Here is a 17686-nt window from a genome sequence, read left to right on the forward strand (position 1 = left end):
ACTTGTCAGCTTACAGCCTTTGAAAGAATGAGATTTTAGTTTGAATTTTCTCTGTTGTTCTTTTATTTTCAATTTCACCAAATTTGGTTTTTATTATTTCTTTCCTCTTGCTTGCATTGGGTTCATTTTGCTTTCTTAAAGTGGGTGAAAAAAATCAAAAGAAGAATATTTCTTGATACATGAAAATTTTAGATTTCAGAGTCCATAAAATACAATAGTATTGGAATACTGTATTAGCAAGAAGTTTATCAGTTTTATTGATTTTTTTTTCCTAAGAACCAGCTTTTCATTTCATTGAGTTTCTCTGTTGTTTTCCTGTTTTTAGTTTTATTGATTTGTGTGCTCTTTTGGGTCCTTTCTGCTTCTTACCTTGGGTTTAGTCTGGGCTACCTTTGCTTAAATGCGTGTGTCATTAATTTGAGGTCTTTCTCTTTTCTTTCAATACTGGCATTACACTGTAAATTTCCCTCTGAACTTTGCTTTAGCTGCATCCTGTAAATTTTGTGTTTTATTTTCATTCCATTCCACATACTTTTTCATTTGTCTTGTGATTTGTTCTTTAACCCATGGGTTATTTAGAAGTGTGTTATTTAAGTTTGGTCTGCAAATTCTATCATTGTGTTGTTTCTGATATGTTTTTGTTGATTTATGTTGTCTTCATCATGAGTTCTGTTTTCCTGCTTCTTTGCATCATGAATAAGTTTTGATTGGATGGCAGACTTTGTGAGTTTCACATTGTTGATTTGCTGGATTTTTTTTTCCTTCAAATATTCTTGAGCTTTAAGTTCCCTGGTGGCTCAGATGGTAAAGCGTCTGCCCGCAATGCGGGAGACCCGGGTTTGATCCGTGGGTTGGAAAGATCCCCTGGAGAAGGAAATGGCAACCCATTCCAGTACTCTTGCCTAGAAAATTATATAGATGGAGGAGCCTGGTGGGCTACGGTCCATGGGGTCGCAAAGAGTCGGACATGACTGAGCGACTTCACTTTCACTTGTTTCTTGGAAAGTATTTAATCCTTTTGATGATTATTTCTATGTTGTGTTATGAAAGACTAGACAGCTTTTAATCTAGGGCCAACTTGATGCTACAATTAAAGCAACGCTCCTTGTGTATTATGAGGTGTGTACAGTGTGGGTGTTGTGAATGTGAACTGTTTCCTGCCCTTTATGACCTCAGAGAATGGATGTGCCTACTCCTTGCCAGTAACTTTTAGCTTTACTCAGGTCGTTTTTTCACACGCATGTACTGACTAGCACTCAGCTCACAAACAGGGAGAGCTCCCTGCACATCTCCAAGGTACTTTCACTGCAGCCCTTTCCTTTCTAGTGCTAGCTGCCTTGGCTTTCCTGAATTCTCAACTCTGTCTCTTTAGCTCAGGAAAACCACTGGGTTCTGAGTTTTCTCTTCTCTGTGTTCCTGCCTAGAAGCTCTCCAGGCAGTAACATTGGACAATTATAAGCCTCTCCTCATGTGTTTCCCACTCTCAGGGATCATTTTCTGTACTGCTTATTATCTAGTGTTTGAAAATTGTTGTTTCATATAGTTAGGCTTGTTTTGTTGTAGGTGTTTAAAGTGAAGATAACTCTGGTTAGTGTTACTCCATCGTGGTAGAAAGTGTCTCTTTCTCTTTTTATACACTCTCTTACCTGTAGATATCATCACCTCTGTTCTCATGATTTCAGGTTGTTTTTTTTTTTTTTTTTTTGCGGGGTGGGGGTGGGCTTTTGTGGGAGTGGCTCCCAAATCTTTATGTCAGGACTATTTGTTTAGTTCAGTGCCTGAGTGCCTTCATTCCTGCTAGCTGTTTTCCATTTAGCTTTTTTTTTTTTTTTTTAATTTTATTTCAAATGTAATACTGTTTCCTTCAAACAACCTCCTCTTTCCTTTGTCTGTATTTCTGTTATGTGAAACATGGATGTCTGAGTCCCAGGGGCTAGAATTTCTTTTAATCTTCTGAAATACATTTGGTACCTAAGTTCTCTCATTCTTTCCCTCATAGTTTTTATCTTCTTTTTTATACCTTCCCTTCCACACACAGACATCAATTTGTCTAATTCCCAGCCTTATAACCTTCCATTTAGACTACTGCAACAGCTTCCTAACTGGTTTCCCTGCTTTCTTTTCTTTCTGCGGCAGTTCACCCTGCAAATTACTACCAGAACAGTATTCCCAAAACATCTGTCACCCAGAAATCACCGGTACCTTCTTTCATAAATTACCAGGTCTTTATCCTCTTATTTCAGGTTCTTGATGGAATACCCTGGCTGTCCGATGGTTAGGACTTGGTGCTTTCACTGATGTAAACCTGGGTTCATCCCTGGTTTTGAAACTCAGATCCCAGATGCCACAAGGCATGGCCAAAAAAACCCAAAAAAGTCCCTGACAATTTGAACCTCACTTTCCAACATTAACTTCTGTTACTTACTTTTCTGAATCCTTCATCCCACCTCCACAGAGTTCCCCACCATCCTTTGTATATGTCTTATACTGACTTACCTTCCTGTACTTTTACTTGGACTTTTTCCTGTTTCTTTGTGCATTCTTTAGAATCTAACTTAAATTTCCTTTTCTTCTTTGCTCACCTAAAGCATACCATCCCATAATGATCACTCTTTACACTCCTATTTAAATTCTCTACTGTTTCATAGACAGTGAACAATGTTTGGAATTATTAGATACTTGATATGATTTTGTTACTTCTTTCATTCTTTTAAAATATTTTTTTCTTGGAAGGTGGGAGGGAGGTTCCAGAGTGGGGAAACATAAGTATACCTGTGGCTGATTCATGTTGATGTATGGCAGAAACCAGCACAATATTGTAAAGTAATTACCTCCAATTAAAAATAAAATTAAAAAAAAAAGAAAAAAATTTTTCTTGATTTTCAGCTAAATTATCATTCTTGAAGGAAGAGAGACCATGTTTTGTATTTCTGTATATTCCTTGTAGGACCATATAATTATGCTTGTTTATAATAAAAATTAATAAATATTTGATTTATTTCAGCTTGGAAATATGAAGACAATGTGTGCTGGTTGTTCAGGCACTATAATGAGTTTCTTCCTTTCTTTTAGACATAAAATTTTTGAAAAGTATCTGGTTACCATTGACCTTTCAGTATATAGGATCAGCAGAAATGTATATTACTTGACTTACTTGAGAAAGGAGCAAAAAACTTTTTTACCATTTCTTTTTCCATATTTATGTTCCTTTTATTTAAAACCTCTTTAGTTATTTGAGGCAACTGATCATAGCTTCCATTTTTCAGACCTACTTTCAGATATCATCAAGTATTCACCGTTAGTTCTTCAAAGCTGCTCATCTAAAGTTATAGAAACTTTTGACTATTTGTCTTTTCTGCCCATTCAAACCGTACAAGGACTGCTGAAGGCAGTGCAGGTAAGTCTTTTGACTCCAAAGTAGCTCATGAGCAAGGTTGAACTGTTCAGTGGAAGTCTGATGTATTTCTTCATAATTACATATGTATAAGAAATCCTATTTCCCTTGATTCTAAGACAGAACTTTCTATTAAAAGAGCAGAAGCACTGAGCTAGGGTCTGTTTTCCAAGTTTATCCCCTCTTCATAGTACTATTCTCTCTCCTTTGATTCTGTTTCGAATCAGTGAAGTAATTGAAAGGCTCTTAGGAAATTATTAATTGAAGACAATAGATATAAAGGTATTCATGACTAGTTTCAATTTAGCGTTAGTATTAACTGTCCTTATTACTAAGTGCAGTAAACATTGCAGCATGTTTATAAAACGGAACCAAGCTTTCTTAAGCCAAATGGTAACAGTATTGAATAGAAATGTGCTAAGGCTAATAAACAGATTGCTGTTTTTAACACTGATTCTTCCTCTTTCAGCCCCTTCTCAAAGTCAGCATGTCAATAAGAGACTCCTTGATACTTGTCCTTCGGAAAGCCATGTTTGCCAGGTATGTAGCATCCCCTGAGATCCTAGGAAGTGACGCTCTCTAATGTTACCTAAAGTCCTCTCTGCAGTTACCTCTAGTACAGCAGTCATGCAGATTCCTAATGCACGATCGAGATGACAGTACCATCTCTTAAAGCGTTTATGAGATGAGTACTTTGGAAAGAATTTGCTACTTTAAGGATAAAATACCAAATTATTATCACATTGTCCATATTATAGTACACTCATGGGTATTCAGAGGAGCAGCTAGTAAGCAGCCAAATGCTATTTATCCGTGTTGTAGAGCTGACAGTTTTTGTTAGTCCTTTCCCAAAAGTGTGTGTGATAGGCCAGCATTGTATGTTGTCGTCTCAGTAAGATGAATCGTTTCTCTGGATGGAGGGTTTATAAGTTGCCAAGCACTGCACTCCTCTATGTAGAAGGGAAGTCTCCTTTAGACTCAGAAAATCAACAATTTCCTTTGCTGTTTAGTACTTATGTTTGAGTTATCGACTCATTGTGCAGCCTCTCAGGACTCTTGTTCTCACTGCCCACAAAGGCTGGTCAGCAGGATAGAGAAGAGTAGAGATGGTGTCATGAGGTTAAGTAGATGAAAACTTCAGCTGAATTCCTGTACTTCTTAAATTGATGTGAACAGCTATGCCTTATTTTAAGTATGTTTATTTTGCTCTGTTCTTCATTATTAATACACATTCTTTTTCTGTTGAAAACTAACTGGGTTTTTCTGACACAGAAGCCTATTCCTGTGAAATCAGTACTGTTTGGTAACTTCTTCTCTGTCTGTTCCTGAGCTAGCCAGCTTGATGCCCGAAAATCTGCAGTTGCTGGGTTTTTACTGCTACTGAAGAACTTTAAAGTTTTAGGCAGCTTGTCGTCTTCTCAGTGCAGTCAGTCTATCGGTGTTAGCCAGGTAAGGACTTTTTTTCATACCAGCTTATGTGTGCACTGATGCAGGAGTTGATGATGTAAAGATTTTTTTACTTGTGTTCTGGTTGTACAGATGATCCTGAAACTGAGGGTCTGACGATGATAATATCAGCCATCACTTAACTGATGGCAAATTTGCTGTATGTTAAACTGCTTTTCAGTATGGTAGCTGCTAGCCTCAAGTTGGCTCTTGAACTGTGTGTTGATTGACATGTGGCTAGTTCAAATTGAGTTGTGCTGTATATATATGTAAAACACACACACTGGATTTTGAAGACTTAGTGTGAGATAAAAGTGTAAAATATCTCATAATTTTTTATTTTGATGATGTGTTGAGATAATATTTTGGCTATGTTGGGTTAAGTAAAATATTAAAATAAATTTCACCAATTTCTTTTTACTCTTTTGATTCGGCTATTAGAAAATTTAATGTTATATATACAGCTTGCATTTGTAATTTGTATTGTGTTTCTAATGGACAGCACTGAGCTAGACACTGTGCTGAGTGCTTTATATTTATTTTCTCATTTAACTGTCACAGCAGTCCTCTAGCTAATACTGTTACTGTCCTCAGTTTTAATAGTTTATTTATTTGCACACCTGATAAAACCTGTAATCTAAGAAAACAAAGCTTTTTACAATAATTTGATAATCTAGGCTTTGCAGCAGTAAAATTGTCTTTGTTATTTAAATTCAGTACTAATAAGATTTGTAAATAAGAGACATCTGTATAGCAGTTTCTTTAGGAATCCTTTATTGTTGTTACAGCAACTCACCACTTTTGTTTATAACTTATGCCATAGATTAAATATTAGGAACACTGGATATCATTTATGTATGGTTAATATCCCCATTTGAAGTATAGGAAAACTGAGACTGAGAGAGGTTAAATAATTTGCCCAAAGTGATATAGCCAGTAAAGTGTAGAACTAGGATTTGACCTCAGTCAGTATTAACTACCTCACTAAGATGCCTGAAGTAAGGATTAGGGTTCTTGGTCTATAATTGCTGAAATTATTATGTAAATCAAACAGGCAGTATTATTCTTTGTCATGTCCATATCTAAACAAAACTACCTGCCTCTAAACCTCTCAGGAGTTCATGGAACCCTCAGAAGAGCTCAATTCTTAGCCTTTTAAGTAAAATCAAGTTTATTATGACTACTAAATTCTAGTGGCATGAAATAATCTGTGTGCCTTCCTAAGTAGGTGACTTAGGAATATTGTTGTACCACATTGCCAAGGAAAATCTTAAGGAATGAGAAAGTTAATTTTTTTTAAGTGCTTGAAAATTCTTATTCCAAAATGGAATAAGATACTTATCGTGGCCTGCTAATGATTATAATGTCTGCCTCAGCTCTGGGTTTTGCCATATGGGGAAAGCTAAATGTAAGATTCTTTGACCAAAAATACCAGCTCATTTTACCCCTTAATGGAACTATTACTCAGGTAAGATCTACATGAACCGACCTCTCTTCCTTTCAGGTCCACGTGGATATCCATAGCCGTTACAATTCTGTCGCCAATGAGACCTTTTGCCTTGAGATCATGGATAGTTTGAAGAGATGCTTAGGTCAGCAGGCTGATGTTCGACTCATGCTTTACGAGGTAAATCAGTAGGGTGAAAGGGATATAGTACTCCGCTCCCCAACTCCACTGATCCTTTTAATTTTAATAATTTTTCTTATCAGAGTACAGTGGATATGCTCTTATTTAGTGCAGTGAGGACTACTAGTTGTTGATGCTTAGCCAAAAATTCATTGAAGGTGAGGAAGCATAAAGAATAGTTGAAACATGTTAAATGTTTTCATTTGAAATATATTTAAATGTACTGTTAATTTACCAGCATTTTGTTTTAAGGAAGAGTTCTTTTGCTTTTGAGTATGAAAAATACTCCAGTTTAATCTTAGTAGAGAAATCCTCTAAATGTGTTCAGTTTTTTCCCTGTTTTTAGAATTGTCTTACCCCTCCCCCAATCCATCAGAAATTAGTTTTACAGATATTTTTATTAAATATTTCCAAAACATTCAACTTAGTTTTCATAAAAACAACTTCTTGGGGTTTTTTTGTTTGTGTTTTTAGTGCGTTTTGGGGTTTTTTTGGCCATGCTTGCGTGCCTGGTGGGATCTTAGTTCCCTGACCAGGGATCGAACACACACCCTCAGCAAAGAGCAGAGGTCTAACCGCTGAACTGCTAGGGAATTCCCCCAGACAGCTTCTTTGTCATTTTGCTCTTGGTTTCCAACAGTTTACAGAATGTCTTGAGTAGATTACATAATGACAGTACAATTAGCAAAAAATGAGTGGAACAAATATTACTACTGACTTGTAATTAGGATATAATTCAGCCAGTGGAACAAAAACCTGCAGTCATGGGAGACTGCAGTACAATTTCTAGCATTTAGTATGCTTTGTGCTTCAGCACGCATATTTCATAGGATGGAGAACATTAGATAATCTAGCAGGTAGATTAAGTGCAAGTCATTTCAGAGAACAGCTATACTTTCATTTGGCCTTTTTAAAATAGCATTTATTGAGCTACTGTAGTGGCCAAGCACCATATCTGACATTGGATTTTTCAGGTTTATTGTAAAAAAAAATATAGAAAGTACTTTGAAAAAAAATTTTGATTATTACTAGTCCTACCACTCATATGCATACTTACACAAAATTGGAATCATAGACTTCTCTAGCTTTTTATCTCTTAATATTATGCTGTAAGCATTTCCTATTTTATTAAATGTTCTTTGCCACATAATTTTGAATGCTAAAAAGTGCTCTTTATGTATACAGTAATTTATTTAACTTTTTTTTATTTTGGGGGCATTTTTATGGCTTCCAGTTTTTCACTATGAATATTGTTGTACCACATTGAATGACAGTAATGTACCGCTGTGAATGACCACATTGGTGGGTTAAAGATAGAACATTTTAAAGTCTATAGCATATGCTGTCAAGCACTGAATTTTTTTTTTTAATGATTAAAAATACCTTTGTTTTAACATTTGTGATGAAAAATCTCAGACATTCTTTGCAAATGAGGATTAGAGGGGAAATTTCTGAATTTAATAAAAGGTGTCTATGAATCCTACATCTAATTTAAATAGTGAGAGAACTTAATGCATTTCTCCTCTGGTCAGGAACAGGATATTTGTTCACAAAACTTCTGTTCTACATTGAAGTGAAGGTCTGATCCAATGCAACAAGACAAGAAAAAGAAATAAAGGCTCATAGATTTGAAAGTATGAAGTAGAGCTGTCTTGATTCACATAGTGTACATAGACCATACAAAAAATGATACAGTAAGTCTACAAAAAATGATATAGTGAGGTTGTAGAATACAAGATTAGTAACCATGTAATACTCAATTATAGTTCTGCTTATTAGCAACAAACAGTTCAAAATTGAAAGTAATATTTATAATAGATGAAAAATACTTAAGGAGAGGTTCCACAAAGTATATGCAAGATATGTACACTGAAGACCTCAAAATATCACTGAGAGAAAGAAGAGTCAAATAATTGGAAAGATATGCAATGGTCACAGAATAGAATGCTCAATATTGTCAATATTTTTAAGTATCAGAAAGATCTGTAAATAGAGTGAAATCCCAGGCTTTTTTGGTAGAAATTAAGAAGTTGATTCTAAAAGTTATATGGAATGTAAACCACCTCTAAGATGAACAGCACAATTGAAAAATATAAAGTTGGTCAGTAGAGTTTTGACAAAGATCCCAAGGTAATTCAATGGAAAGAGGATAGTCTTTTTAACAAACAATGCTGGAACAATTGTTGTATTGGGGGGGTGGTCCCCAAAGCCACCTCTATTTAAAAATTTCTTTAGGAGTCATAAAACAGCATATATTTGTTCTCATGACTAAGATTATAGTTAAGGATACGAAGCAAAAAATAGCACAAGGGAGAGGCTCATAGAGTAAAGTCCTCAGGAAACCAGATTCCTCTTTAAGAACATAAACTATATTGTTTATACAGTTTAGGCACAATAAGCTTCTCACTGTTTCGGGAGTTTTATATCAGTATAAGAAACTGTTTATCAGCCAGATTCACAGCCACCAGCCAAGGATAGCAGTCTCAGACTACTAAGTTAACTCTTCTCCACAGTCATCTGTGTTAAAAAGAAGAAACCCTCAACCCTTATTTAGCTCCAAATTTAAAAAATTACCTTGTAATGTCTCATAGTCCTAAATCTGTTAGGATATTGGTATTCATTTATTCATCAAAGACTTAAGTCAGTACTTTTGATTTGTAAAAACTCTATGTATTATTAACATAAATACCTTTTGTCATACTTGTAAGTACAGGCCAGATTGCCATTTGCTTTTTTTTTTTTTTTTTTAATGTTAATCATTTTAGAGCTAGAAATTTAGATTTTACAGGTTGGTTGTAATCTTTACCTTTGAGATACCTACTGTCTCTTTTGTGTAGAGTCCATATCCTTCCAGTGAATATTTACTAGCATTTTCTTCTATTTTTTTAATGCTTTTGTTTAACTACTTAATTCTTGTGCAATTTTTATATTAATATATAAAGACCCAACTCTCCCCAGATTAGCCATTTCTTTTTTCAGATATAATATATTGCCTCTTTGATGTGTACTGAGTCTTTCTGTTTGTATGCTATGCCTTTATTTTTCTGTAATTTTTGTGCCAGGACCACAACTTTCTTTTTATTACCTTTATACTTTTATAAAATATCCTAATACTTATTAGGGCTGATCATCCTTTGTTTTTTAAAACAAAATGGGGGATGTCAATTCTCATTTTCTGTTTCTCACTGGTGAACTGTGTAACCTCTTTCTCAGGTTCAGAAAAGAAAAGCCTCCCCAGGATTTTAATCTGAGCAATTTTAAAATAAGACTGGGAAATTTTGGATGGGAAGAAATGTCATAGTCATTCACATTAGGGTGCTTAGGTCCAGGAGGCACTTTTGAATCACTGGAGACTAGGGGGAGTGCCCTAAAAAGGAAGGCTGCTAATGTCTGATAAGAGGAATAAATGAGGTCTGAGAAGGGGAAAAGTACTCCAAAGCCAGACGAGACCTGATGTCTAACAGTTGTGAAGATTATGGTCAGTTGATAATCCAGTTCTCATTGTCAGAGATCTCACCTTAGTGTAGGCCAATAACCTAAACTTTCTGAATTATTTCTCCCTCTAGCATATATGGCCTCCATCTTTTTTTCAGGGAGCTGAGAATAGGTAAAGAAATACAAAGATATTTTAAAGTTAAGATTGTCCAAATCACTAGCAACTCTGATAGCTTATTTGTCCTCTGATTTCTTTTAGGGGTTCTATGATGTCCTTCGAAGGAATTCTCAGCTGGCTAATTCAGTCATGCAAACTCTGCTCTCACAGGTAAATTATATTTTCATGGATATAAGGGAACAGGTACCAAGGCATTAAGTAATTGACATTTTTCATAATTTTCAAAATATAAAATAATTCCCAACTAGTCCACTGGTACATTGCAAACATGCCTAGGGTACATGATGCTATTATTTCATGTTGTTTTATTTTAATCACTGTTTATCTGTCTACCATATTGCCATCATCTGACAATTAACCTCAGTTAACATCCTAAGTCAGAAGGACATTTTGTAGAACCATTTATACAAAGGCCATCAGTGGTAGTATCTGTTATGTTTATTTCTGATAAAGAAGAGTGATTTGGAGAAAACAGTAAAATATTGACATTTCTTAATCTGAGTGACATATTCATGAGTGTCTTATTAGGTTATTTTCTGTATTTCTCAGCTTTTTTAAAAAGCTGCAAATTATGAAATAATTTCAGAGGACCATCAAGATGAGAAGAATTTAGCTGAAGAGTTTCTAATGTGAATAAGACCTTTTTACTCTTGACATTTATTATTATTTATTTGAATTAGTGTATTCACAAAGCGCAACCATCACCATAGTCAATTGAGAACATTTTATCATCTCAGAAAAAACCACACCATTTAGCTACCCGCCCCTCTAATTTTCCCATCCTTCCTCAAACCTTCTACCCCTAAGCAATCATCAGTCTCCTTTTTGTCTCTATAGATTTGCCTATCTGGACGTTTCATATAAATGGAGTCAAACAATGTGTGGTCTTTTATGACTGACTTCTTTCATTTAACATGATGTTTCCAGGGGTCATCCATATTGTAGGGTTCATCAGTAATTTATTCTTTTTTATGGCTAACTAGTATTTCATTGTATGATTTTATATATATATATATATATATTTTTTTTTTTTTTAATACATGTTGAGAGAGTTCAAGAGACTATTATGTACCAGTAGTAATAACAGCAGTACTTGATGTTTAGCACTTAACAGAGGGCCAAGCAATTTATGAATGGTGTATGGTAGGTGATTTCATTTAGTCCTCACAAAATCCTGTGAAATAACTGCTTAGTTCCATTTTACAGATGTGTGTTTTAAGGCTCCAAGAGGTTAAGTAATTTAATTTGCCCAGGGTCTCACAGTTAATAAGTGATGGAGCTAGAATTTGAACTCAGATCTTCTGGCTCAAGAGCCAAAGCATGTGTTTCTCCTATTTGGAGTTGATTAAGCTATTTGGACCTTTAAGTTGATGCTTGTCACCAGATTTGAGACATGTCTGTTAATTATTTCATCAGATTATTTTTTCCTATCCCCTCTTTCTCTCCTTTCCTTCTGGGACTCCAGTGGTATGTATATTGGAATGCCTGATATTGTTCCACAGATCTTTGAGACTTGGTTCATTTTTTCTCAATATTTCTACACTGTTTTCTTCAGATTTTATATTTTCTCATAATCTGTCTTCAAGTTTACTTTCTTCTGCCATTTCAGTTGTTGTTTTACTCTTGAATGCATGTTAAATTTTATCAGATGCTTTTCTGTATCTGTTGAGATGACCATATGATTTTTCTCCTTTAATCTGTTACCATGGTGAATTATATTATTTGATCTTTTAAAAAAACATTGCATTCCTAGAATAAACTCAAATTGATTATATTATCTTTTTTATACATTACTGAGTTTGGTTTCCATTTAGGATATACATATATGTGTACAAGAAGGAATGGCCTATAATTCATTTTTCATACTGAATTTCTTTGGTTAAGTATGAGCTTAGTAAAGTGATTGGGGATGTTCCCTCTTTTTCTGGTTTATGTAAAGTTTGAAGTTTCCTTTATTCCATTTCCTCCCTTACTTGTTTCAAAATTAAACACTTTCTTTAAACTTTCAGCTGTTATGTCTAATGATTTGGACAATCTTAATTGTAAAATAACCCTATATTTGAAGTCATGTGAATTCTAGCCCCAGCTACATTTGGAGACTAACTTGGTTAGAAAGTCCCTGAGGAGACTTTTCCCCCTTCACCTGAAGTCAGAGGGAGGTAGGTAGGTACATATCGCCCCACTATCTTCCTCCATGTGGTGGATTTATTTTTTAGGTTCATCCACTAAGGATATCCGCTTTTGAGAATTCCAGCTTTCTGTGAAGGTCTCTGATACAATCTCAGATACAATCTAGATACAACCTCTGATACAACCCCATGTGGACCCTAGGCTCTGTCTTTAATTTCATGATTCCTTTTACTTTTCTTTCATCTTAGCTATCTATTTAATAAATGTATCTATATAAAAATGTTAATGCAGTATTTTTTTATTGTTCTTTACCATGAGGGTTTCTCTAAACCCTAGTCCGCCATTTTGCTATAAATGGAACTTGTTTCCCTCTCGCTCTTCCTCCTTTTTTATGCCATTGGTTTGTGCTAATTCTGCTAAAGAAGCTCCATTTGAAAGTGGAGAAATGATTGGAAGGTCTTACACTATTTATCAAAAGTTTTTCAGTGGGCATTGGACCTGATCTTATATAAAATTTATATCTTGTTAGTTATATTTTATCTTTCAAGCTAATGATCAGTGCATCTACATTTGCACGTTAACATGGCAAGTTATGACTGAAAGCGTAGAGCAGTGCTTCCCAACTCAGGTTAGTATGTGGACCAGTAAAATTATATAGACTCCAAAAGTTAGAAAGAGGAAAATGGCAATTAACATTTTTTTTTATGAACGTATAGTTGATTTGCAGTGTATTTGTTTCTGGTATACAGCAAAGTTACTTAGTTACATAAACTTTTTCATTATGAGTTATTACAGTATATTCAATATAATTCTCTGTGCTATACAGTAGGGTCTTATTTATCTATTTTATATATAATAGTTTGTTTATGTTAATCCCAAAGTCCTAATTTATCCTTTGCCCACCCCCTTTCCCTTTTGATAACCGTAAGTTTGTTTTCTGGGTCTGTGGATCTATTTCTACTTTGCAAATAAGTTTTATCTGTACCGTTTTAGACTCCACACATAAGCGATAGCATATAGTGTTTGCCTTTCTCAGTCTGACTTCACTCAGTACGGCCATCTCCAGGTCCATCTATTTTGCTGTAAATGGCATCATTTGATTCTTTCTTATGGCTGAGTTAACTAACTTTTTTTGAGCTCTGTTATTTGCTAAATAGTATTTGAAGCTCCTTACATGTGTTAGCACATTTAATCTTATACAAATGTTTATGCTTATATTAATAATATCCTCATCTCACAGATGAGGAACCAAGACATCTACCTTTGTTGAATTAATAAGTAGTGGTACTGGGATTTTAGATTCAGTTTGACTCTGGAGCCTCTATTCTTAACAACCAAGCTGTACTGAAAGTGCTTGATAGTCTATACCAATTAAGTAACTGGTGTAAGAGAGCATGGTGTTTTATAGGAGGGGTGATGAAGTGGACTAGGAAAGATCTGTCAGAGCACTGCCTGATGCAGGGGCAAAGGAAGGATAGCGTTGGGCCAAAGCAACAGATTTTCCTGCAGTGTTCTTTGGACAGTTGGGAAATAATGTCTTAGAAAACATTAGACATTAAAGTTGCTGTTAGCTTGACCAATTAAGAAAGTGAAAAGCATTCATGAGCTGTGATGTCTTTTTCCTTCCCATGTACAGTTGAAACAGTTCTATGAGCCAGAACCTGATGTACTGCCTCCTCTGAAATTAGAAGCTTGTATTCTGACCCAAGGAGATCAGGTCTCTCTACAGGAACCACTGGTGAGCCTTTCTTTCCTCCTCCCATAACCATTATTTTTACTCTTAAGTAAAACTACCAGCCCTGTTGATATGGTTGAGCTTCAGAAAGAGATGACTTCTCTGTGAAATACCTGGTACTGCCAGTGAATTTCTACTCTTGACTCTTCCCTGATCCATCACCACCTTGGTTCTGGTGGCGAGATATCTGCAGGTCAACACTTGACTAATAATCAAGGCATCCAGCACTTCTCCCAAGGAGCATTTTACCTCCCATTAATGGCTCTTTGATTGCAAGTACTAAATAGATATACTTTAGAATTGGGAGAAGGAGGTCACCCAGAAGCAGATGAACCCAGGAGATCTGCTTCATTAGTCTGGATTATATGATTTAGGCTGAGCTAGAACTGGCATTCTGTTGAACCTTCAGAGGAACTGGGACAGGTTGGTTTTCTATTCTCGTCTAGCCTCAGAAAGACAGGGAAGAAAGATAGAAACTGAAACTCCTGAGTGACTTAAAACAGATATCCTCAGCCTAGGTCAGAGAAGCTATGGTGGTCTCCCAAAGATTCCCTCAACCTAAACTCATATGTTTAGAATAGCCTCTGGGACTCAAAGGTGCTGGAGAGGATTTAATTTCACAGCCTGCCTCCTTGGTATTTGTACCAGATCAGAGATAGCACATTGATGTTACATTCTTAGGTGTCAGCTACTTGTGAAGCCAGTGCCTTTGGGAAAGGCCAGAAAACAATGCCTCTGTTAGTTCTTTTTTTCTGTTTTGTTTTGTTTTGAACTCCAGATTGACTTAATTTGTGATGCTAATGAATAACTTATTTAGCCTTATAGATAAGGATTATTTGTCAATTATCAACAGTTTGATAGGTTATCCTTTAACAAGAATATTCAGTTATTATATTTTCTTCTACAGGACTATCTGCTATGTTGTATTCAACACTGTTTGGCCTGGTATAAGAGCAGAGTGATACCATTACAGCAAGAAGAGGAGGAGGAGGAAGAGGGGTTCTACCAATACTTAGATGATATGTTGGAGTCGATTACGAATAGAATGATTAAGAGTGAACTAGAGGACTTCGAACTGGTAATTGCTAAGTCTAAGCTGTGTTGAGTAATGGAGGTTTTTAGTAGCTTATTAATTTTTATCTTGTGTCTTTTAGGACAAATCAGCAGACTTTTCTCAGAGCACTGGTATTGGCATCAAAAATAATATCTGCGCTTCTCTTGTTATGGGAATTTGTGAGGTTCTAATAGAATATAATTTCTTCATAAGTAATTTCAGGTAGGGTATTACTGTAACTCTACTTATAGTTCGTTTTGTGTGTGGGAGTATGTTTTCTTAACACTAACAATAGGCTAGGTATGAAAAGACCACAACCCATGACACTGTCTCTTAGATGGACCTCTAGCCTAAGACCAAACTATGTTCTTTCTACCAGGGAACATCAAAGCACATGTCAGACAGGCTCGTAAATTTTGTCTCTCCATCAGGCTTTACTTTATTGAACATTCCCCAGACCTTGAACATAACAACCCCTGATTTTAATACAGAAATTTTGATTGGTGGTAGTATTGAACTTTCATTCTCTGCAATGACTGATACAAATAAAGGAGAAAAAGAAATGACCCAGATTGGTATTACCTAGGAGTACTGTATTAATAGTGAAGATCCATTCATTTGTAATATTGGGTCTAAAGTATGACATCTAAAGAAGTATTGTGATTTCCTTATTACTGTTTTGAAAGTAAACCATAATATTCTGACACCTGTCCTTGGTGGTCTCTTTTTCCTTTTATACAGTAAGACTAAGTTTGAAACGATTCTAAGCTTATTTATGTGTTACAAGAAGCTCTCTGATATCCTTAACGAAAAATCTGGTAAAGGCAAAACGAAAATGGCCAACCGAACAACTGATAGTTTTTTGTCCATGAAATTTGTGTCTGATCTTCTCACAGCTCTCTTCAGGTAAGGTTCTAACAAAGAGCTTAAAGACAGCCTTATGGTGAAGGTAAAAACACCTACTGAGGGTCACTGATATGACCTAGTTTGGATTCACAATTCTTAGCATCTATACAGTAAAAAGTAAGTCAAGGGGGTTGTAATTTTCTTGAAAGCAGAACACACAGGCATTTAAAGAGATGCTTTGAATTACTAAAGGGAACATCAGAAACAGTGAACTAGTAGATGAAAGACAGGATAGATTCCAAGAAATCAACCTAAGTAGCATGAAAAAGGGGAAAGAAAAGCTTGAATTTTTAAAACGGGGGGGGGGGGGGGGCAACGAAAAAAAATCACAGAAAGTTAACTAAGACTGACCTTTAAATTTCATCAAAGTTAAAGGATTGAGGGAAGGGGGAGAAAGGGAGCTAATACTGAGAATAAATATTTATAGAAAGACAGCCTTGGCAGTGACTTGGGCATGGGCTGCCGGAGTCTGTCTTTTAGAGCTGGTTGGGTGCTATAGTGAACTGTCCCTAGAAAACGTAATTTCAGGTCCCAGTAGCAGGGGAATCTTTCTGTCTCTTTTTTCCTGTCTAGGGACAGTACCCAGAGTCATGAAGAGAGCCTGTCTGTCCTGAGGTCCAGCAATGAGTTCATGCGCTACGCAGTGAATGTGGCTCTGCAGAAGGTCCAGCAACTGAAGGAAACAGGGCATGTGAGTGGCCCTGATGGCCAAAACCCAGAGAAGGTCTTTCAGAACCTCTGTGACATAACTCGGTAAGCCCCACACACCCTTAGAGACCTGTTCCACTTGCTGTGGCATCTCCAGAAGAGGAAATCAACAAGGGGGGGTGGGGAGAGGAAGGTGGTTTGAAGTTGGGTGGGGAGGAAGGTGATTTGAAGTTGGGCATACCCAAAGGTGGAAGTGCAGTCACTCACTATGTTGGGGTTTTTTCCTAGTCCTGTTTTGGTGTGGATTGTTGGCCACATATAAAATGTTAATCTAATACCAGGAATAAGAAGGGATATTACATAATGACTAAATAGTTCATCAAGCGGACAGAACAGTTTTAAATGTACATGTACTTAACAGCACCGAGTAACAGCTTCAGAATACTTAAGGCAAAAACAGTAATACTGAAGGAGAAATACACAAATAATTACCTCTCTCAGTAATCAGTAGAATTAGAAAATCAGGACGGATGTGGAAGACTCGAACAACGCTATCATCCAGCTTGACTTTAATCAATATTTATAGAACATTAAATAAGTATTTAAGATAGTGAGGTATTGCCAGAATCAGTGGAACAGATGGTTAGAACTGATCCACACAAGTATGGTCTTTGGACTTTTGACAAAGGTGCCAAGGAAATGGAACGGAGAAAGAAAAGTCTTTTCAAACAGGTGTTTGTGGAACAATGTACAGGAATATGTGGAAAAATGAAATTAAAAGATGCTCTTTGGAAGAAAAGCTATGCCCAACCTAGACAGCATATTAAAAAGCAGAGACATGACTATGCCAATAAAGGTCTGTCTAGTCAAAGCTAAGGTTTTTCCAGTAGTCATGTATGGATGTGAGAGTTGAGCTATAAAGAAAGCTGAGTGCCAAAGAATTGATGCTTTTGAATTAATTGATGTGTTGAGGAAGATTCTTGGGAGTCCCTTGGACTGCAAGATCAAACCAGTCCATCCTGATCTCCATTCAGGAAATCAGTCCTGAATATTCATTGGAAGGACTGATGCTGAAGCTGAAACTCTAATACTTTGGCCATCTGATGTGAAGAACTGACTCATTGAAAAGACCC

At 36.0% G+C, this 17686-nt stretch overlaps 1 protein-coding gene across 2 annotated transcripts in view; it reads left to right on the forward strand.

Annotated features, from left to right (window-relative positions):
- FANCI (FA complementation group I) overlaps nucleotides 1–17686 on the forward strand; it is a 63246-nt gene that overhangs the window by 28517 nt on the left and 17043 nt on the right. For both annotated transcript variants that reach the window (XM_069559691.1, XM_069559692.1), the window contains 10 exons: nucleotides 3267–3397; nucleotides 3864–3934; nucleotides 4729–4843; nucleotides 6345–6467; nucleotides 10162–10230; nucleotides 13847–13948; nucleotides 14853–15023; nucleotides 15100–15221; nucleotides 15741–15905; nucleotides 16479–16658. In XM_069559691.1, the coding sequence (XP_069415792.1) occupies nucleotides 3267–3397; nucleotides 3864–3934; nucleotides 4729–4843; nucleotides 6345–6467; nucleotides 10162–10230; nucleotides 13847–13948; nucleotides 14853–15023; nucleotides 15100–15221; nucleotides 15741–15905; nucleotides 16479–16658 (1249 nt within the window). The remainder of the gene's footprint in view (nucleotides 1–3266; nucleotides 3398–3863; nucleotides 3935–4728; nucleotides 4844–6344; nucleotides 6468–10161; nucleotides 10231–13846; nucleotides 13949–14852; nucleotides 15024–15099; nucleotides 15222–15740; nucleotides 15906–16478; nucleotides 16659–17686) is intronic.

Source organism: Ovis canadensis, chromosome 18 (genome assembly GCF_042477335.2).
Source record: "Ovis canadensis isolate MfBH-ARS-UI-01 breed Bighorn chromosome 18, ARS-UI_OviCan_v2, whole genome shotgun sequence".
NCBI classification, from domain to species: Eukaryota; Metazoa; Chordata; class Mammalia; order Artiodactyla; family Bovidae; genus Ovis; species Ovis canadensis.